The 22,919-nt window shown below is 44.9% G+C and overlaps 1 protein-coding gene across 6 annotated transcripts in view; it reads right to left on the bottom strand.

Annotated features, from left to right (window-relative positions):
- LOC130282860 (membrane-spanning 4-domains subfamily A member 4A-like) overlaps window positions 1–22,919 on the bottom strand; it is an 83,745-nt gene that overhangs the window by 10,111 nt on the left and 50,715 nt on the right. For all 6 annotated transcript variants that reach the window (XM_056531731.1, XM_056531734.1, XM_056531733.1 and 3 more), the window contains one exon: window positions 14,399–14,509. In XM_056531731.1, the coding sequence (XP_056387706.1) occupies window positions 14,399–14,509 (111 nt within the window). The remainder of the gene's footprint in view (window positions 1–14,398; window positions 14,510–22,919) is intronic.

The following is a 22,919-nucleotide window of genomic DNA, read 5'->3' as shown; positions in this document are numbered from 1 at the left end:
TAAGTACTGGAGAACCCCTTTAATAACACATTATTTGGACAATACCGTTGTAATGGGTGTATAACTACAACTATATATTCAACACTGTCCCTTTCCAGTAAAACAACATCTATAGTATACATCATCCAACTCCCTGATATCAGACCACAACCACCATCCTCTTTGTTATACCTACACAATACCTTCCCCAATACCCCCCCTTCTCCCCTTCCCCATCTTTATATTTCATACTTATCCATCCCCAGTTCACCTTTATCTCATCCTTTGTATAAGCATCCACTTCCATATAAAGCGTAAACCCGCTCAACCTCCCCCCCTTGATATAATATCGCGCCACACCCCTACCCTTCAATTCCCTGGTTGAACTTGATGGACATATGTCTTTTTTCGACCGTACTAACTATGTAACTATGTAATACACCTTGCAATTAAGGCAGAATGCTCAATACATTCTTTGCCACTGGGACCTAGTTGGTACACCCTATCAATCCTACTGATATCCATAGACCTCAGCAACCTTAACCACACACAGCACCAGTTAACATTTATCAAAATATCAAAATATTAGAATCAAGACACATTAACCTTCCATCTAGTCTAGCCATCAGCATAGCAGCCACCCGTTCTCCACACACCATATATTTATATACCCTTCCATATAGCACACTTAAATATAGCTCATTTATGACTGATAACATATCTATATATAGCCTATTGCTAACCTAATGGCTGTTGGTTCCGAGCAGCGGCATCGGTATGCATGTGCCGCTTGTCACGATTCGGCTTACGGGTTGTGGATCCGCTGTGTCAGCGAGGGATTGGCGTGGACCGTGCTAGTGGACCGGTTCTAAGAGGCTACTGGTTTTCGCCAGAGCCCGCCGCAAAGCGGGATGGTCTTGCTGCGGCAGTAGCAACCAGGTCGTATCCACTAGCAACGGCTCAACCTCGCTGACTGCTGAGAAGGCGTGGGACAGAAGGACTAGGCAGAGGCAAGGTCAGACGTAGCAGAAGGTCGGGGGCAGGCGGCAAGGTTCGTAGTCAGAATGGATAGCAGAAGTTCAGGTACACAGGCTTTGGACACACTAAACGCTTTCACTGGCACAAGGCAACAAGATCCGGCAAGGGAGTGCAAGGGAGGAGATCAGATATAGCCAGGGAGCAGATGGAAGCAAATTAAGCTAATTGGGCCAGACACCAATCATTGGTGCACTGGCCCTTTAAGTCTCAGAGAGCTGGCTCGCGCGCGCCCTAGAGAGCGGAGCCGCGCGCGCCAGCACAAGACAGCAGGGGACCGGGACGGGTAAGTGACCTGGGATGCGATTCGCGAGCGGGCGCGTCCCGCTGTGCGAATCGCATCCCCGAAGGCCATGACAGTGCAGCGCTCCCGGTCAGCGGGACTGACCGGGGCGCTGCAGGGAGAAAGACGCCGTGAGCGCTCCGGGGAGGAGCGGGGACCCAGAGCGCTAGGCGTAACAGTACCCCCCCTTAGGTCTCCCCTTTTTTTTGTCCGGTAACTGCCTCCCCTGGGATGAGGACACCGGGAAAGAATGGAGGGTTTCCTCAACGGCAGGCAGTACAGCAGGAGTTGGAATGGGGAGGGAGGGCAGAGGGTGAAGCTTGGCACGGGGCAGGGTGACACAAGGACGGGAGCCATGAGGAGGCACAGAGGCTTGCCTGACGGGACTGGGAGGGAGGGAGAGGCACTTCCTATGGCAGGCAGAGTCCCAGTTCTTGATCTCCCCGGTGGTCCAATCAAGGGTGGGGGAATGAAGCCGGAGCCATGGCAGACCGAGGAGGACCTCAGAGGTACAGTTGGGTAGGACGAAGAGCTCAATCACTTCGCGATGGGGTCCGATACACATCAGGAGGGGTTCTGTGCGATAACGCACAGTGCAATCCAGTCTGGCTCCATTGACCGCGGAAATGTAGAGCGGCTTGACGAGACGGGTCACCGGGATGCGGAATTTATTCACAAAAGACTCCAAAATAAAATTCCCGGAGGCACCAGAGTCCAAGCAGGCCAGGGCTGAGAGGGAGGAGTTGGCTGAAGGAGAAATCCGCACGGGCACCGTGAGACGTGGAGAAGCAGACTTAGAACCAAGAGACGCCACACCCACGTGAGCTGGGTGCGTGCGTGCGTTTCCCAGACGTGGAGGACGGATAGGGCAATCCACCAAGAAGTGCTCGGTACTGGCACAGTACAGACAGAGATTTTCTTCCCTACGGCGATTCCTCTCTTCCTGGGTCAGGCGAGACCGCTCCACTTGCATGGCCTCCTCGGCGGGAGGCCCAGGCGTAGAGTGCAAAGGAAGCTGTGGAAGAGGTGCCCAGAGATCTAAGTCTTTTTCCTGGCGGAGCTCTTGGTGTCGCTCAGAAAAACGCATGTCAATGCGGGTAGCCAAATGGATGAGTTCTTGGAGGTTGGCAGGAATCTCTCGTGCGGCCAGCACATCCTTGATGCGACTGGATAGGCCTTTTTTAAAGGTCGCGCAGAGAGCCTCGTTATTCCATGATAACTCGGAAGCAAGAGTACGAAATTGGATGGCGTACTCGCCCACTGAAGAATTACCCTGGACCAGGTTCAACAGGGCAGTCTCGGCAGAAGAAGCTCGGGCTGGCTCCTCAAAGACACTCCGGACTTCAGCGAAGAAGGCCTGGACTGTGGCAGGATCATTGCGGTCCCAGAGTGGTGTGGCCCAAGACAAGGCCTTTCCTGAAAGAAGGCTTACTACGAACGCCACCTTAGACCGTTCTGTAGGAAACACAGGGGCGGACATATCACTTGTTCAGCCGGTTCGGCTGCACAGGGGCCCAGCGTGTTAGGGGGCCCACCTAGTAGCCCAGGTCACAGCCTGGGCCTCACAGTCTGGGCCCCTGCAGGGCCCCCTGCCAGTACTTCATACTAAATGCTGCAGCAACAGGTCCCGGACCTGCCGCTGACAGCAGTAATTTACCTTTAAACCGGCCGGACGAGAGGACAGGCCAGGGGCTGATGGGAACAGACGTGCCCCGCGCAGGCACGCACGTCTGTTCCAAGCCCCTGACGTCACGTGTCATGGCCTCTGACCCCAGCAGAAGCGACAGGAGCAGCAAACCCTCCCGCCTCACAGCCGCATCGCTGAGCAGATAAGGTGAGGAGAGCGACGGTCGGGTGCAGGGCAGTGGGGGGAGGGGATTGTAATGATGAAGAGGACAGGAGGGGTGTTGAAGAGGTTGGTGGTGTAATGATAAGGAGGATTGGGGGTCTGGGAGAGCGCAGTGTTGATAAGGAGGACCAGAGGGGGGGTCAGGGGTGTAGTGATTAGGGGGTTTAATGTTGATGAGAAGGACTGGGGGGGGGGTGTCAGCTGTGTAATAATGATGAGGTGCTTAAGGTATATGGGGAGATGAGGAGACTGAGGATGGAGTGCATGGGGTGTATGGGGTGATGAGGAGACTGAGGATGGGGTGTATGGGGTGATGAGGATGGAGTGCATGGGGTGATGAGGAGACTGAAGATGGAGTGCATGGGGTGATGAGGAGACTGAGGATGGAGTGCATGGGGTGATGAGGAGACTGAGGATGGAGTGCATGGGGTGATGAGGAGACTGAGGATGGGGTGCATGGGGTGATGAGGAGACTGAGGATGGAGTGCATGGGGTGATGAGGAGACTGAGGATGGGGTGCATGGGGTGATGAGGAGACTGAGGATGGAGTGCATGGGGTGTATGGGGGTGATGAGGAGACAGGATGGAGTGCATGGGGTGATGAGGAGACTGAGGATGGAGTGCATGGGGTGATGAGGAGACTGAGAATGGAGTGCATGGGTTGTATGGGGTGAAGAGGATGGAGTGCATGGGGTGTATGCGGTGATGAGGATGGAGTGCATGGGGTGTATGGGGTGATGAGGAGACTGAGGGTGGAGTGCATGGGGTGATGAGGACACTGAAGATGGAGTGCATGGGGTGATGAGGAGACTGAAGATGGGGTGCATGGGGTGATGAGGAGACTGAGGATGGGGTGTATGGGGTGATGAGGAGACTGAGGATGGGGTGCATGGGGTGGTGAGGAGACTGAAGATGGGTTGTGTGGGGTGTATGGGGTGATGAGACTGAAGATGGGGTGCGTGGGGTGTATGGGGGTGATGAGACTGAGGGTGGGGTGCGTGGGGTGATGAGGAGACTGAGGATAGAGTGCATGGGGTGATGAGGAGACAGAGGATGGAGTGTGTGGGGTGTATGGGGTGATGAGAAGACCGAGGATGGGTTGTGTGGGGTGTATGGGGGTGATGATTAGACTAAGGATGGGTTGTGTGGGGTGTATGGGGGATGAGACTGAGGATGGGGTGCGTGGGGTGTATGGGGGAGATAAAGAGACTGAGGATGGGTTGTGTGGGGTGTATGGGGTGATTCAGTGGTGTATAGTGGTTGGCAGTATTATATTCAGGGGTACAATATTTGGCAGTATTATATTCGGGGGTACAGTGGTTGGCAGTATTATATTCGGGGGTACAGTGGTTGGCAGTATTATATTCAGGGGTACAGTGGTTGGCAGTATTATATTCAGGGGTACAGTGGTTGGCAGTATTATATTCAGGGGTACAGTGGTTGGCAGTATTATATTAAGAGTACAGTGGTTGGCAGTATTATATTCAGGGGTACAGTGGTTGGCAGTATTATATTCAGGGGTACAGTGGTTGGCAGTATTATATTCAGGGGTACAGTGGTTGGCAGTATTCAGGGGGTACAGTGGTTGGCAGTATTATGTTCAGGGGTACACTATTTGGCAGTATTATATTCAGGGGTACAGTGGTTGGCAGTATTCAGGGGGTACAGTGGTTGGCAGTATTATGTTCAGGGGTACACTATTTGGCAGTATTATATTCAGGGGTACAGTGGTTGGCAGTATTATGTTCAGGGGTACAGTGGTTGGCAGTATTATATTCAAGGGTATAGTGGTTAGCAGTATTCAGAGGGTACAGTGGTTGGCAGTATTATATTCAGGGTACAGTGGTTGGCAGTATTCAGGGGGTACAGTAGTTGGCAGTATTATATTCGGGGGTACAGTGGTTGGCAGTATTCAGGGGGTACAGTAGTTGGCAGTATTATATTTGGGGGTACAGTGTGTGGCAGTATTATATTCAGGGGTACAGTGGTTGGCAGTATTCAGAGGGTACAGTGGTTGGCAGTATTATGTTCAGGGGTACAGTATTTGGCAGTGTTATATTCAGGGGTACAGTGGTTGGCAGTATTATATTCAGGGGTACAGTGGTTGGCAGTATTATATTCAGGGGTACAGTGGTTGGCAGTATTCAGGGGGTACAGTGGTTGGCAGTATTATATTCAGGGGTACAGTGGTTGGCAGTATTCAGGGGGTACAGTGGTTAGCAGTATTCTATTCAGGGGGTACAGTATTTGGCAAGGTTATAATGATTAGTGTTGCTCACGAATATTCGCAATTCGAATATTATTCGCGAATATCGCATATTCGCGAATTCGCGAATTTCGCGAATATAGCGCTATATATTCGTAATTACGAATATTTGTTTTTTTTTTTTAGTTTTTTTTTTTAGTTTTTTTTTTTTTCACAGTACACATCACAGTGATCACCCCTCTCTGCTTCCAGCTTGTGTGGTGTAAAGAAGGCTCTAATACCACTGTGTGAGACTGGCGTGCGAAAATTCGCATATGCGAAACTTCGCATATGCGAAAATTAGCATATGCGCATTTTCGCATATGCGAATTTTTGCATGTGCTAATTTTGTATATGCTAATATTCACATATGTTAATTTTCGCATACGCGAAGTTTCGCATATGCGAAAATAAAACGAGAATATAACGAATATGCGAATATTCGCGAATATATGACGAATATTCGTCCATATATTCGCGAATATTCGCGAATTCGAATATGGCCTATGCCGCTCAACACTAATAATGATTATTGTCATCATACAGAGGATGAGGATCTACTGACAAATTAAGGAACCAATGATGTCCTGGTGTCAGACTCTGCAGAGAAGATGGAAGAAATCCTGGTGTCTGGACCAGATGAAGAAGAAAAGTAAAGACAACAGAGAAGACGTCACTCAGGTCAGTGATATCATTGTGTATTTTCTTAACTGTCCCATCAGAGCTGTAGTCACTGATATCATTGTGTATTTTCCTAACTGTCCCATCAGAGCTGTAGTCACTGATATCATCGTGTAGTCTCCTGACTGTCCCATCAGCTGTAGTCACTTCAGACATGATGGGAGTTGCAGCTTTCCAACATCTGGGGAGCCACTTGAACCAAGGTGATTGGTGGGGGTTCCATGAGTCAGACCCCCACCATAAAAATGGGCTGTTTATTTTAAAATGCCTGGGCCTATTTTTGGTCCCAGTCTGGCCCTGCCTGTAAGTCACTTCTATCACTAAGGATAAGAATCCAAGGAACCAGGGGGTGCCAAGGGGTGTCGTGCTAAGTCCAGGGGTGCGACTGTAAAGGGGAGCACTGCCCTCTGCCTCCCAGCTAGATACGGGTCAGGCTGACCCGGGGGAGTACTCACTGGGCCGCACACTGAGAGGGACAGGGGCCACCCGGAGCCCACCTCAGGAGCCGTTCCATCCACCTGTGGTGGAATAGGCAAGTGGAGGCCCTCCGGTGGGGTCTAGGTACATGAGGGGGCCTAGTGCTGGGGGGGGGGGCCCAGGCACACTCTTTGCACAGGGGCCCTCTGCTGTCTGTGTCCGCCCCTGAGGAAACAAGTCCGACAACATCTCCATATGCAGGGAACACTGAGACAAAAATCCACGGCAGAGTTTAGAGTCCCCATCAAATTTGTCCGGCAGGGACAAGCGGAGGCTAGGAGCGGCCACTCGCTGCGGAGGAGGTGCAGGAGCTGGCGGAGGAGATGGTTGCTGCTGTAGCAGAGGCAGAAGTTGCTGTAACGTGGCGGTCAACTGCGACAGCTGCTGTCCTTGTTGGGCAATTTGCTGCGATTGCTGAGCGACCACCGTGGTAAGGTCAGCGAGACTTGGCAGCGGCACCTCAGCGGGATCCATGGCCGGATCTACTGTCTAATTTCTATGGAAATTAACACAGTCACGTGCCTCGCCACTACAGCTCGCACTCCCTGTTGTTCAGCTGTAATTATAAAAACCTGATTCCCGCCTCTCCTTCCTCAGTGAGGTGTCCTGTCATGGTACTGCATGGCTCCTTTGCCGCTTGTCGCTCCTGTCATCTCCTCACCAGCTCCCGGCCTGGCTCTCAGTGCCTTCTGATACAGCTCTGTTCCCTTCACTCACCTATCTAGTCTCATAGCACCATCTGAAGGTGCTTTTTAGGTATTTAATCTATTCACCCATCTTTCCTTTTTCTGACTGTGCTATAATAAAGATTTATTTTTCTTCTCTTCCCCTCCCTTCTTTTCCCTCATGTTTTCTCTCCCCTGAACACCTACATATACATTTTTACCTCATGATTATGCTCTTTTATTTTACCTCATGATTTAATTCGACTCATAACTAAAATTTATCAATTCATACTTTATTAATTTATGTACATTAATTTCTATAAAAAAAAAAAATTATTATATTTTTTCCACATAATTAATTAATATTCCCTCATATTAGTTCCTTCATTTTTAATTATTATTTATTCTCATATTAAATGATTTACATTATTTCATTTATTGTTTTTGGATATTATTCCTCCATACTTACTATAATGTCTTCTCATGACAAATCTTTTGATAATGAGACGAACCACCTGACCGGTGATCAAATACAGAATATAGCAAATGATTCTGTTACACAGTCAGTACAGGCTGCCGTTCATATGGCTATGATTAACATGCAAGATTCAATAGCTAAATCTGTGGCTTTAGCCATGAATCAAAATATTCCCCAAAAATCTCCTCATGTACCTTTATCTCCTCAGTCTATGATATTGCTACATCTCACAGAGGTTGCAAACATACCTCTAAAAGGAGGCATTTAAATACGGACAACCGTGGCTCCTCTGGACACCGCAAATTCCGCAAAGCAGCAGGTCAAACGGCACGGTTCTTATAAGGATAGTAGCCTCTCTGCAGGTGTCGTAATGTTACACCCAGGACTCTCCACCCATGAGGAAGACCATAGTGAATGGGTTAAAAATTCCTTCAAAAGAGTCAAACCTGATTCTTTTGTGTAATCCTCTAGCGAGTACTCCACCACACAATGTCACCTGGAGACCAAACAGGCTCTTTAGGAATCAATGTTCTCCTGCACAACTCTTTCATTTCCAGCCGTCTCCATTCCTTTACTGCCAGTGTAGTGCCGTACACCGGTGGGATCAAAAGAACATGAGCACGAATGCGACGTTTCAAGGGCAGCCGCCCTCTTTCTCAAGCATAGTGAACGTATCCCATCACCACATTACATAGACATACAAATCTCACGAGATCTCAATTCTAAAATAAAACAATACAAATATGTTATAAAAAGTAAACCTTATCTAAGCATAGATGGAATCAGATAGCAACAGTATATAAATGTAGTTACTCATAGAAAAACATTAAAATTACAGGTCTCATTAATCTCTTGGGGTTGTAACGTGTTAAGCTTCTGTATCCAGCGTACCTCACTCCTCAGTAATCTCTCTCTAATCTGATCTTTATTGTCACCCTTAAAGGGGTACTCCAGTGGAAAAAAATTGTATTTAATCAACTGTTGACAGAAAGTTAAACAGATTTGTAAATTACTTCTATTAAAAAATCTTTACCCTTCCAGAACTTTTTAGCAGCTGTATGCTACAGAGGAAATTCTTTTCTTTTTGAATTTATTTTTTGTCTTGTCCACAGTGCTCTCTGCTGACACCTGATGTCCGTATCAGGACCTGTCCAGAGCAGGAGAAAATCCTCATTGCAAACCTCTACTGCTCTGGACAGTTCCTGACACAGACAGAGGTGTCAGCAGAGAGCACTGTGGACAACACAAAAAAGAAATTCAAAAAGAAAAAAATCCGTAGCATACAGCTGCTAAAAAGTTCTGGAAGGGTAAAGATGTTTTAATAGAAGTCATTTACAAATCTGTTTAACTTTCTGGCACCAGTTGATTTGAAAAAAATGTTTTCCACCGGAGTACCCATTTAATATTCTCCAATATTTGCCATCTAAGTTCGTTCACATTGTGTCCATACTCAGTGTCTCGCTACACTAGTCTTAAATCTTTCTTCTTCTTTACTATCTTCGCCTTAATTTTTCTTTTTATATGTGCGTATAGAACTTTTATGTCCATTAAGTCTTTGTTTTATAGTTTTATAGCCCTCATTGCCTGGCCCACATAAGCCTTCCCACACGTATTTGAGACTTGCGTGGCGAGACACTTTCATGAGTATGGACACAATGTGAATAAACTAAGATGGCAAATATTGGAGAATATAGAGGGTGACAAGACAGATCAGATTTGAGAGAGATTACTGAGGAGTGAGGTACCCTGGATACAGAAGCTAAACAGGTTACAACTAGTGTTGCTCGCGAATATTCGCAATTCGAATATTATTCGCGAATATCGCATATTCGCGAATTCGCAAATTTCGCGAATATAGCGCTATATATTCGTAATTACGAATATTCGTTTTTTTTTTTCTTCACTACACATCACAGTGATCACCCCTCTCTGCTTCCAGCTTGTGTGGTGTAAAGAAGGCTGTAATACTACTGTGTGAGACTGGCGTGCGAAAATTCGCATATGCTAATTTTCGTATATGCGAATTTTCGCATATGATAATTTTTGTATATGCAAATTTCCGCATATATTAATTTTCGCACACGTGAATATTCGCATATGCGAAAATAAAACGAGAATATTACGAATATGCGAATATTCGCGAATATGACGAATATTCGTCAATATATTCGCGAATATTCGCGAATTCGAATATGGCCTATGCCGCTCAACACTAGTTACAACCCCACGGGATTAGTGAGACCTGTAATTTTAATGTTTGTCTATGATTAAATATATTTACATACTGCTACTATCTGATTCCATCTATGCTTACATAGTTTTTTACATTTTATAACATATTTGTATTGTTTTATTTTAGAATTGAGATCTCGTGAGATTTGTATGTCTATGTAATGTGGTGATGGGATACGTTCACCATGCTTGAGAAATAGGGCGGCTGCCCTTGAAACGTCGCACACATGCTCACGTTCTTTTGATCAGACCGGCAGTAAAGGAATGGAGATGGCTGGAGAAGAAAGATTTGTGCAGGAGCACATCGATTCCTAAAGAGCCTGTTTGTGCATATTTTCTGCTGTGGATTTTAATGCAGACATGCTGTGGAATATCTACAGCATGTGTGTCCAGTGTGAACATACCCATAGAGTAGGAAAAAAAAATCTAATGTACACAGCTGTATTTCGAGTCAATCTGTAATATGAATTACCATAAATTGCTATGGACCCACACTGTTTCTCTGTGTGCTTTCATCTTCAGTATAGTGGTATGCAGAGATTTTAGATACATGTATAACCCTCACCATTTTCTCTTAACCCCTTAAGGACGCAGCCCTTTTTCACCTTAAGGACTGAGCCCTTTTTCGCAATTCTGACCACCGTCGAATTAATAACTCGAAAACGCTTTTACCGAATATTCTGATTCTGAGATTGTTTTTTTATGACATACTCTAGTTTGTTTTGGTGATATATTTTCGGTATTACTTGCATCCTTTTTTTGGTGAAAAATCCCCAAATTTCATGAAAATTTAGCATTTTTCTAACTTTGAAGCTCTCTACTTGTAAGGAAAATGGATATTCCAAATAAATTTTATTTTTATTCACAAATACAATATGTCCACTTTATGTTGGCATCATAAAATGATTGGAGAATATAGAGGGTGACAATACAACTTCGGTCCCGGCAGTTTAACCCTTACAGCCGTGGTCGGAAGCGACCGCGAGCTGTAAGGAGTTTTGACAGAGGGAGGGGGCTCCCTCTGTCTCTCTCCTGTAGCACCCCGCAACGGTCTTTACAAGGACCCCCAGGTCTGCCCCGGTTATTGCCTGTGAGGACGTGCCAGAGGCACGTCCTCATATGCTGCCTGCTAGTGTAAAACTAGCAGGCAGCATATATCTGCAATGCTTTGGAATACTAAGTATTCCAAAGCATTAAAAAAAAGTGAAAAAAATAAAAATAAATAAAAGTGTATAAAAACAAAAAGTATAAAAAAAATAAATAAATAAAAAAGTGTAAAAAAAGTGTGAAAAAAGTGTAAAAAGTTTTAAAAAAATTATAAAAACATATTTATGAAATAAATATAGTAAAAAATAAAAATGTATAATGTGTAGGATCACACGGCGCACATCCGCAGCATATAACGGATGCGGATGCCTGCCAACAGTCACAATAATGAGTTCCCTGCTGCGGCTGGGTAGCTTTGTGTGTCCACTAATAGCGGTGGATTTCCTGCCGGCAGTCATGAGCGGACACACTGAACTACCCAGCCACAGCAGTGATCTCGCCCTTGTGACTGCCGGGGGCATCTGCGGGGTGAAATATGCTGCGGATGCGCTCTATGTGACCCTACACTGCGTCCCATTCATACTGCTTTTCTGCAGTGTTAGAGGTATCCGTCAGCATCACGTCAAAAAGAGTGATGCTGACGTATACTGTAGCAGCTCCATTCATTTCTGAATCAGACTGCTACAGTATACATTGGATCCCTTTTTTGACATGACAACGGACACCTATACTGCAGAAACGCAGTATGAATTGGGACTATTCATATAATGATGCCCTGAAAGCCAAAGGCGCTCCTCTCCTTCTGGGTCCTACCACGCGGCCAAGGAACCAAATATGGCCTAAGTGGGGGTATTTCCAAACACGGGCCGAGCAGCTCAAAAAAATATAGGGTGCATTTCTTGCAATATCAGAAGTGATGTACAAAAAATATGCCCCACAAATGATGCATTTGTGAAAAAAGGCAAATTTCGAATTTTTAACACTGACATTGTAATAATTCCTGCCCGAAAACTATGGTGTTAAAATGCTCACTGTACCCCCTAGCGAATACCTTGAGGGGTCTAGTTTTTAAAATTGGGTAATTTGGGGGGTGTTCCTATGTTCTACTACCTTAAAATGTCTGCAAACCTTGCATAGCACACAAAAAAAAGATGTACTTTTCAAATTTTCTAAATTTTCAAAATTTCAAGTTAAATTGTTAGGCTTTTAATTAATTTAAAATGTTAATTAAAAACAAAAAAATCCGGTCAAAATAAAGTAGACATCTGAAAGTATAAGTTTCATAAACTATTTGGTCAGTATGTATAAATATATGCAACCTATTAGTGTTAAAATAGCAAAAAATCTTAATTTTTTTTTTAAATTTCATGATTTTTTGCATTGTAAAGAAAAAAACTACAAATAATATAAAGGGGTTGTCCAAATTAGAAAAATTCTGCTATTTTTTTTTGCAAAAACAGCACTACTTGTGTCCCCAGGTTGTGTGTGGTACTGCAGCTCAGTCCCATTCACCTACAGGGGTTATCCAGCATAAGGGGATTTTAGTACGTACCTGCCAGACTGTCATGGACATGCTTAGGAAAGACCTGCGCTTGTCTTGGGGCTAAATGGCTATGCTATGAGATTACCATAATACTGTGGCTAGCTTTTTGTGAACTGGTATTTCCTGTTTGAGTTTCCTTCTTTGCCTACAAATCCCATAATTCCATTTTCCTCCCTCCCACACATCAGCCACCCCACACATTGAAACATAAATGAGCTGCATTTATTCAAAAGACCTGTGTTTTCCAACCAGGGGGCCTTCAGCTGTTGCAAAAATACAATTGGATCAGGGGGCATGTTGTGGATGTGCGACCATGTCTATTTTTTCTCAAGTTGTATTCACATTGTGATTTCTATCCCCTCTTTTTTGTTTTTGTTTTTGCTTGGTCTGCACTCTGCCCCTCCCCCTTAGCCCAGGCCTATATAATTGGCAGGAAGCTGCATTAGGGCCCTATTCCTCCTGGCAATCTCCCAGTCTCATACTGGGAGCACATGGTGAGTGAGCTTTTTACATCTGTTCCCCCTGGTTCGGTGCTGTTTACCATCCATTGCTGCCCTGGCGCTGTTTCTGTGGGGTGGTGAGGCCCAGGGACTGGTTTGAGTGGCATTAGGGCTGCTCTGCCAGTTGGGTCATTCCCCCTGTGGGCACAGATGTTGGGGCAGGAGTGGTCGCCACTCAGTGCTGCACCATTTTAGGCTAGGGATGCTAGGGGCCCACTACTTACAGGTGGCCGTGAAGTGGCTAGTGGGCTTACACTTCATGATCATAAAGTACACTAATGACCTGTTAGTTTAATAAATGTTGCTGAGAAGCATTGGTTCAAGGTGCATGTTGTGGATGTGCGACCATGTCTGTTTTTTCTCAAGTTGAATTTCCAAAAATAAAATTAGTTGCCAATTGATCTCTCTCCCACCAAGCGATTGCTTCACCCATTGAAGCAGACAGGCTCCCTGTCATCAGCTGACTAGTGATATCAGGTCTCGGCCGCATTGCAACCTGGGAAAAATCTGAGACAACAGTCATTTTGTATGCTGTTAAAAATAAACATTGGGGTGAAAATCACATAAGAATTGCAAGACCACCATCACACACAGGTACAGACACTATATTATGAACTACACTAACTTTACAGCCCCTGTAGCATGGTCAAATAAAAAAATTCCTGGAATACCCCTTTAAATGGAGCCGAACTACAATACCAGACACAACTTGCAAACAGGAGTGGTTCTGTCTTTGTAAGAAAAAAGGGCCTTTTTCTAAGCCTGTCCAACCATTTTAATCTTCAGCAGGCTGTCCTTGACTTGTATGAAGAAGAAAGGTGCAAAATTGTAAAATCCTAGGTGGTACAAAAAGGACATGTGAGGTCTATTTCCTACAAAGCAGATCCATTACATAACAGACAGCAATAAACCCCACTGATTTTTATGGCCTCTGTTGGATTTCTGTCATGGCAGAGCAGTAGGCTGTGTCTGTAAGACTATGTTCACGCCAGAATTTCTGCATGGAATTCTGCTTGAATTTATAGCCAATACACTTCGATGGGATTCCGCTGTCCCATTCACACAGCAGAATTTCTGCTGCAGGAATTCCAATGAAGTGAGTTGGCTATAAATTCATGCAGTATTTTCATGCAGAATTCCGTGCAGAAATTCTGCCATGTGAACATAGCCTAAGACAGAATGAAGACACCTAATGGACTAACCAATGCAGATGTGAACAGAGCCTCAAGGTGCCCGAGCTGTTTTTTCTATTCCGTAGCCAGAATCCAGGTTATTTTTTTTAGTGGTGGTCCATGTCAGATATATGTGCATCCAGCCATGAACCCAAAACACTGCAGTAGATTTATATTGATTGTTATAGTATAGAGATAATAATGGTACTTACAAAAATTGGCCCCCAGAAAGAAATACCACTTGGCGATGTTATGGAGAACATGAGAAAACAAAGACCAATTCCCAAAGCAATCTCCAAGATGGCTGAAACAATCAATACAATCTGAAAAATAAGGCAAAAATAAGTAAAATTGTGTACATTTTTAGATAGACACTACAAATTTCTTGCATAGGACAATTAAATAATTGAAGGTTAATACCAATAATTGTTACCACATATCACATTTGGCTATTACTGGTGGCTCCTAGTCCCACTTGGACCGCTTGGAAACATGTCGTCTCATAGACAGCAATGAATTTTCTTAAGAAAATGCAGAATCTGCAAAAACATTGAACATGTTGCAGACGCTGGCAAGGAAATTCTGCCATGTGCACAGTGCAGCAGAATCCCATTGAAATTAATGCTGCTGTGGAATTTCAGTGGGGAATTCTGCATGGAAATGTTCACACGGGGGAATGTTCGCACGGAAAATATCTGTGCAGACATTCCCCTGACAGCAGAGCAGAACATGCCGGCGCTAATGCCGTTCGGAAATATGCTGTCTCATAAACGACAATGCATTTCCGTGCAAAGTCCACAGATAGAATACACAAGTCTATTCTTTCCATTGTGTGAACATAGCCTTAATACTGCCTAACTCTGTGTTAGAAATAATATTCTGTCGCACTTTTCAGGTCTTCATGCCACTGCAGGAAGACCTCTTCTAAAATCTACTTACCGCTTGACAATCTACTAGAGATGAGCGAATTTACAGTAAATTTGATTCGTCACGAACTTCTCGGCTCGGCAGTTGATGACTTATCCTGCATAAATTAGTTCAGCTTTCAGGTGCTCCCGTGGGCTGGAAAAGGTGGATACAGTCCTAGGAGACTCTTTCCTATGACTGTATCCACCTTTTCCAGCCCACCGGAGCATCTGAATGCTGAACTCATTTATGCAGGATAAGTCATCAACTGCCGAGCCGAGAAGTTCATGACAAATCGAATTTACTGTAAATTCGCTCATATCTACAATCTACCTATGGCTCCCTTTGTCAATACAGAGGAACCTTTTCTCTTGTATAAGTGTAACTATATTGTAAGATATTGCTCCCCTTTTTTATTCACACCTACTCTACTCTAGACAGGGGTAGTCTAGAGTACTCACACCTAAAGTATAATAAGGTAACTAATCCTGCTACTTTTGCTTTCAATTTGTACCTTTCTGGAAGACCACTTGGATCTACGGAACCACTGCTGACCCAATTACATAAAGGTGAGATAGGGTTTAATTACTGGAGCGGTTATCACATCATCAGTAGTAGTCATAACTCTTGAAGATTTATTTCATACAGGATAGGCCATATGTACTTCGATCTAGCAGCTCTGGCCCTATATTATCCCTATTGGGCTTTGTTTGTGTTGTTGTGAGGGATTACTTTAGGAAGTGGAACATAATGGTTAATTTTTATTACAGGTGTATTTATTAATACTTATTCTTAATTTATACTAATTCTTGCCTGAATTTGGTGCCTAATCTCCACATATTTAAATAATCAGTGTGGAGTTTGGACATAGATTAAAGGGGTATTCCAGGCACAACCTTTTTTATACATATCAACTGGCTCCGGAAAGTTAAACAGATTTGTAAATTACTTCTATTAAAAAATCTTAATCCTTCCAATAGTTATTAGCTTCTGAAGTTTTCAGTCTAACTGCTCAATGATGATATCACTTCCCGGGAGCTGTGCATGATGGGAGAATATCCCCATAGGAACCGGGACGTGAGTCATCAGAGAGCAGTTAAACAGAAAACAACAACTCAACTTCAGAAGCTAATAACTATTGGAAGGATTAAGATTTTTTAATAGAAGTAATTTACAAATCTGTTTAACTTTCCAGAGCCAGTTGATATATATAAAAAAAAGTTTTGGCCTGGAATACCCCTTTAAACTTAGCATATACTTTATGTAATTGCCATAAAAACATATCCGTAATCCAACATAGATATACCCATGATCAGTAATGTAGCAGAAGAGCTCGTCTGTACCTGTTACTACAGCAGTTCACCTATTTTATGTATTCCATGGTTTGTACTGCAGTTCGCCCCATGATGTTTTCTTATGAAGCATCTATCACCATTCTTTTTCCAGGTAGTACAGACTCAAATATGTTCAGGCTCAGTTTTCAGTGCCATTTTTATTTTGTTCAAAGTGCATCATCCACCATGACTTCTAACTTGGTTATAGGCATCATAGCAATAGGAGTTGAACTAGATCTCCACCTCTCTTGTCTGCAGACACAGATATAGTAAGGTGAGATCTGCAGTAGCTGCTGCTCAACCCTAACAAGCAGATTTTAAGTTCTGATGCTGTGCTGTGAGAATGTGTGGTGTCCCGGTACCGGATTGCATCCGTTTCCTTGTGGTGAGGTCCCCAAAGTCAGAATCCCTAGGTGTAGGTAGAGTCCTCATCCTTAGTTAGCCCCTGTCACCCCTTTTGTAATTAAAATTATTCAAATTTAATGTGTATATATTTATATAGTAAGTGTACTTACCTAGTCAGCGTCGCAGGACCTGCGGGTCACGTGATGCGTTCCAAAGACTCTATGGTTTGTAGTTCAAGGACCTTTGGAGGAAGTCAAGTGGTTACCCATCAGGCTATGTAACAGTGAGTGACAGCTGACTTGGACCAATCCAAAACGGCCCTGCCCATATAAGGGAGTGGCGGCCATTACTTTCTCTCTCTTTCCTCGCGGGCTGTTTACAGGGAAGGATCTGCGCTGCTGTCTTCAGTGAGTTAGGCCCGAGCCTTGTGGCGACGGCTGATCTTTACAAAATTGTCAGTGTAATCAATCCCTAAGCACTCTGCAAGATCACCGGACCGTATCTAACCCCTAAATCCAAATGGATCTTCGCGAATAACCCTAAGTTCAGAGACTTATATCAAAAGTCAAGGTCCGCAACAACTGTCAGTCACTGAAGTGTATGGAGACTGTGTTAATGAGACTGTTACTGTTCATTGGATGTACCGCAAGTCTTTAAGTAAAGTTTATCCAAGTTCAAGTTCAACTACCTTGTGGACCTTCAGTCATTTTATGCATGCACCTATTGTTACTCTGAAGGGCGGCGATAGGCCGGAGAATTACCTCAGCATACTAGCCCTCAGCCTGGCGTCACAAACCATAGGGTTAACCTTAACCCTTGATATACTGAGGCAAGACCCTGACCACACTACCCTACCCCAGAGGCTTACCACAAAGCCTTTTTGGCGTCACGAACACGATTCGGATGTGTGCCTACTACAGTCGCCACTAGTGAAAGTGTACTCCCCCCCAGAAAACAAACTTTATTAATGTGCTGTAAACCATGTTGCTGTGTATGGGAGCAGTGTTTGTGGTGCGCCATACAAGGGGGTCACGAGAAAAGTAAGGGGGAGGCGAAAATTAATCTACAACTAAGATGTGTAAACTGCGCAATGAGTTCATGCTGCTATCCTCTGGTCCGGTCGCACAGGCGGAGCCGAACTGCTGCCGGAAAAGCGCGCAAAGAAAGCCCACGCTGCGCCACGCCACGCCCCTGGGTGTGGCTGCCAAGTTGCTGTGTCACAACTGAAAGGGAACTTGGAGATGCAGGAGTCGTCTCTGGAGGGACCGGAAGTCGGGGCTGCACCGATAACGTCCTTCCTGCCGGCCGCCATTTTGGGGAAGCCCACTATAAAAGACGCCACGCACAGCGACCTCTTCAGTCTGCACAGAGTGCTGAAGAGTACAGACATGGCGCAGAGCAGCGTTCCACATGGTGAAGTTGGCAAAATAGCGCCGGAAAAACGGAAAGTTGTGGCAGTCACAGCCCGACTTTTCAAAGAACTTGCAGCGGTTGTCATTAGAAGAAGAGGGGGCCTGCAATCTTCCCCCACTGCCTGATGATGAGGACGATTGGTCAGACACACCTCCAGTGGAGAGCGCAGGGACACCTGGAGGTGCATCGCCGGTGAGATTGTCTCCTCACCACAGAACTTGGAGCTCGTGTGCTGAGATCCCATCAGAGGAGTCTGCTTCCTCCTCGTGCCCTGAGGTCATATCTCGATCAAGCTTGCCAAGTGCAATGGGTGTTCGGAGATGAGCCGGAGCTGATCGAGTACATGCACAGAGTACTTCAACCATTACCTGGGAAGCCACTCCCACCAATCCACACTGCAGAAAAAGAAAGGGCCCTTCAAGAAGCCGAGCTGGCCAAATTGATGGAAAAGCTAAAGGCCCGACACAAAGAACTCTATGCCCCCAAGCACGTGCATTTGCCCCATGAAGAGAAAGTACGGTGGCAAGAAAACACCAAAGAAATGGAGGCATTGTACATTCGTAAATGGGATCACCCCTGAGAAGGGGAGGAGCCATTAGAAAGAAGAAGAGCAACTGTGGTCAAGTTCGACAAGGTCAGAGGCTATGGGACACTCCTTGACTGCCACACTGGGCAGACCATCCTCGTAAACCGGCGAGCAGTGCAAAGGCATATCTCCATAAGAAGTTCTACACCTTGGAGGTGGGTGCAATTGTAGAGTACACAACCCCGTCCAGAGCCTTCGTGGAGAATGGGCTGCTGCGGTCACCAGACCAACAGCCCCAACACAGCTTCCCGTCAAATATTTTCCATCAACTGATTGGGAATCCGATCCCTTCAACTTGAGGCCGAAAAGGTCTGCTCCTAAAGCCTCCACCAGTGTACCCAAGGAGGAGGAGCCTCAACAGCCAAGTTCATCATCTTCTATGTACAGCAAGGAGTCAAGTTCTTCATCTTCTACATACCGTCGAGAGTCAAGTCCTGCTGAAGTTCAGGAAAGTAAGCCCAAATTGCGGGCACCAAAGACCGTACCTAGACCCTCTCGGAGCAATGAGAGTTTGTCTTTTCCAGAGGTACCAACGCACGTACCTTGGCCCTCTCGGAGCAATGAGAGTTTGCCTCCTGCACAGGTACCAATGTATGTACCAAGGCCCTCTTCTGACATGGAGAGTTTGCCTGCTTCCAGGGTACCAACAAAAGAGTCATGGGTCCATCCTAGTTTGGAGATGGTGCTCAAGCCCTATTATCCCACTTTGATCCCGGCTAGAAAGCCTGTGTCCCCTTCTAATGCTGCCATCCACCACTCTATCCTCACCGATGTGGTGTGGCAAAGCTATGTCAATTCCAATCCTGCCCCTGATGTTGGCAGATACAGAGAAACCCAGAGAGGCACTAGAAGAGTGAAGAGGAACATCCTCTAAAGAGACTCTACAGTAATGTCAGATTGTTTCTTGTGTTAACCACATTTATTTTGCAGCAACCAAGTTCAAGAATTGTGCCTAGCAGGACTGTGCTAAGATTGTTTCAGTTTAAAGTTCAGCAACGTAACCACTAAGCTTGTACCTGACTATTAAGTCAAAAGACTCCTAGCCAGTTGGTGATTCATTAAGGACTGTACCCAGCTGAGTGGTGGTTAAGGCCGTGTTTACCTTTCCCTTCTATGAACTCCTAGTGTAGGTGGACTGCTGATCCTTACATGCCACTTTGTATATTTCCCTTTAATTGGACTCCTAGTGTAGGTGGACTGCTGATCCTTACATGTCTGTTTTATGTATATACCAGAAGCTTCATAAGAACTCTTATGCTAAATGTTGCACTTATCAGGTGAATGCGCCTGAACCCTGTTGGAGCATTAATAATTGTGTAAATTGTGTAGTAAATATGTATGTGGTTCTTGTACACAGGAAGGTATCCTCGTTACTGTATACATAAAAAAAACAGGTAAGGGTTGTACATAGAAAGATAGTTTAATGTCTATGTACATAAAAAGTGAGTCAGAGCTGTACACGAAAAATGTCAGTGTGTTGCACGTGTACACTCAACACTAAAAACGTAAATGATTCTTGTACATACAAATGTATAAAAAGTTCTAAATGTGTTTAGTAGTTGCTAAATAGGTGACACCCCGGCTCCTCCGAGGGTAGTATTATTGCAGTCGCCAATCGCTAGCACCTGTCTTCACAGAAAAAAAAAATAATAGGGAAGATTGCCCTTAAAATAGTACTTGCACACATTGTACCTTAACTACTCACTTAAATGTACTACTTCACGTTTCTCTAGTACATACACCAAAGTAAATATCTCACTTAAGAAAACACTTTAGGGATTGTAGCCTATTGTAATGCAATTCCTGCCACTGTTAGGTACACTTCTTCTTCTCCTTCTTTGCGTGTGTGAGGTGCTCTACCTGGCCAGTAGGTGCTCTTGCGAGCTAACAAATGAAACACGTAATTCTTAAAGTAACCTAGGTAGGTTATGTGAAGTGCTCTAGGGGTAAGTAGCATGTAGCCAATGGACCCTAGCAGCCAATCTTACTGTGACCTAGCTTCCGGCTAGTCAGTATACCTTATGTGTACTAACAGGAAGGAACCTCATTGTTGGCAAATAAAATGTGTGAGATAATACAATTGTTTAGTCAGCTTGAAACTAAAGGTATAAAGAGCTGTTCTAATGTTTAGTTAGCCTCATAAAGATGTGTAGAGAGCTAATAAAATGTCTTAGGAGCTAGCAACTACATGTTAGATAGCTGCCTAATTGTCTAGTAATCTTTAAAATGTATAGTAAGCTTAATAAAATGTTTTAGAAGCTAGAAACTAAAGGTCTTGATAGCTTCATAATTATTTAGATAGCTTCATAATTGCTTAGATAACTTCATAAATGTCTTAGAAGCCTTCTTAGATGTCTAGTAGGATTACTAGTCTACAAAATGTTTGAAATGTCTAGAAAATGTCTAGTAGGTTTAAAAGTACCTAATGTGTATGCAAGTTTGTCAGGATATAGATTCTGTCTAGTTAGAGATCCTGCTTAAGTCTGTCCCAGTTCCTCTGCCTTAGGGGACAGGCGTCGGGGGTCGCCTTATTTTAAGTAAGGGGGTTTGTGGTGTCCTGGCACCGGATTGCATCCGTTGCCTTGTGGTGAGGTCCCCAAAGTCAGAGTCCCTAGGTGTAGGTGGGGTCCTCATCCTTAGTTAGCCCCTTGTCACTCCTTTTGTAATTAAAATTATTCAAATTTAATGTGTATATATTTATATAGTAAGTGTACTTACCTAGTTAGCATCGCAGGACCTGCGGGTCACGTGATGCGTTCCAAAGACACATCATGTGGTTTGTAGTTCAAGGACCTTTGGAGGAAGTCAGGTGGTTACCCATCAGGCTATGTAACAGTGAGTGACAGCTGACTTGGACCAATCCAAAACGGCCCTGCCCCTGCCCATATAAGGGAGCGGCGGCCATTACTCTCTCTTTCCTCGTGGGCTGTTGACGGAGGAGGATCTGCGCTGCTGTCTTCAGTGAGTTAGGCCCGAGCCTTGCAGCGACAGCTGATCTTTGCAAAACTGTGAGTGTAATCAATCCCTAAGCACTCTGCAAGATCACTGGACCGTATCTAACCCCTAAATCCAAACGGATCTTCGCAAATAACCCTAAGTTCAGAGACTTATATCAAAAGTCAAGATCCGCAACAACTGTCAGCCACTGAAGTGTATCGAGACTGTGTTAATGAGACTGTTACTGTTCATTGGATGTACCGCAAGTCTTTAAGTAAAGTTTATCCAAGTTCAAGTTCAACTACCTTGTGGACCTTCAGTCATTTTATGCATGCACCTATCTTTACAGGGAAGGGTGGCGATAGGCTGGAGAATTAACTCAGCATACTAGCCCTCAGCCTGGCGTCACGAACCATAGGGTTAACCTTAACCCTTGATATACTGAAGCAAAACCCTGACTACACTACCCCTACCCAAGAGGCTTACCACAGATGCATAGGGCAACAGTCCTGGGCCTTCCCTCCATTTACCAGCCCTAACCATCTGCAAACTTTACGCTGGAGGTTCCAACTTGTGAGGCACTTCATCAGTGCTTTTATGGGCTACTTTCTTCATAAAATGACCATAAGCACCAAAGACCCCTGGAAAGGCATTGATGTTTGAAGGATTTGCTACAAGGCCAGCGGGTGAATGCTCCCATCTTACATCAGCGATACCTCACCATCCCACTCAGAACGCTTCTGGCTGGACTATAAGCGGCTCACTATTGAGGTAGCAAAACAAATTGCTCAGACATTCAAGAGACTTTAACCCCCGCCATGGATAACTTGCTGCTCCAGCTATGATCACAGGTTGCTCATCATGGCCACTGATTGGATGAGGTGAAATACAGGATCTATACAGTGGGAACATCTGCTGACCTCACAAAGGGCTAACTGCATAGGACCCTTAGGAAACACAAGTGCCTCTGAAGCAAATAAAGCAAATAAAGAAGGTCCCAGCGGAAAAATATATGCATCATAGTCTCAGAACTCTAATGAAGCCCTGGACCCCAGTCCCTTCTGCTGCCATGGCAGCAACTGATTCTAAGGCACCAATAAAGCTTGTTGCCCCTACTTCCACTTCTCTCGAAAAAGATCACCACAAGGCCCTACTGAAGCAATCTATTAAAGGGGTGTTCCGGCTTTATATATTATTCCCTATCCAAAGGAT

The sequence above is a fragment of the Hyla sarda genome, chromosome 7, assembly GCF_029499605.1.
Source record: "Hyla sarda isolate aHylSar1 chromosome 7, aHylSar1.hap1, whole genome shotgun sequence".
Lineage (NCBI taxonomy): Eukaryota > Metazoa > Chordata > Amphibia > Anura > Hylidae > Hyla > Hyla sarda.
Note: the sequence above shows the minus strand (reverse complement) of the source record. Positions and strands in the feature narration are given on the sequence as shown.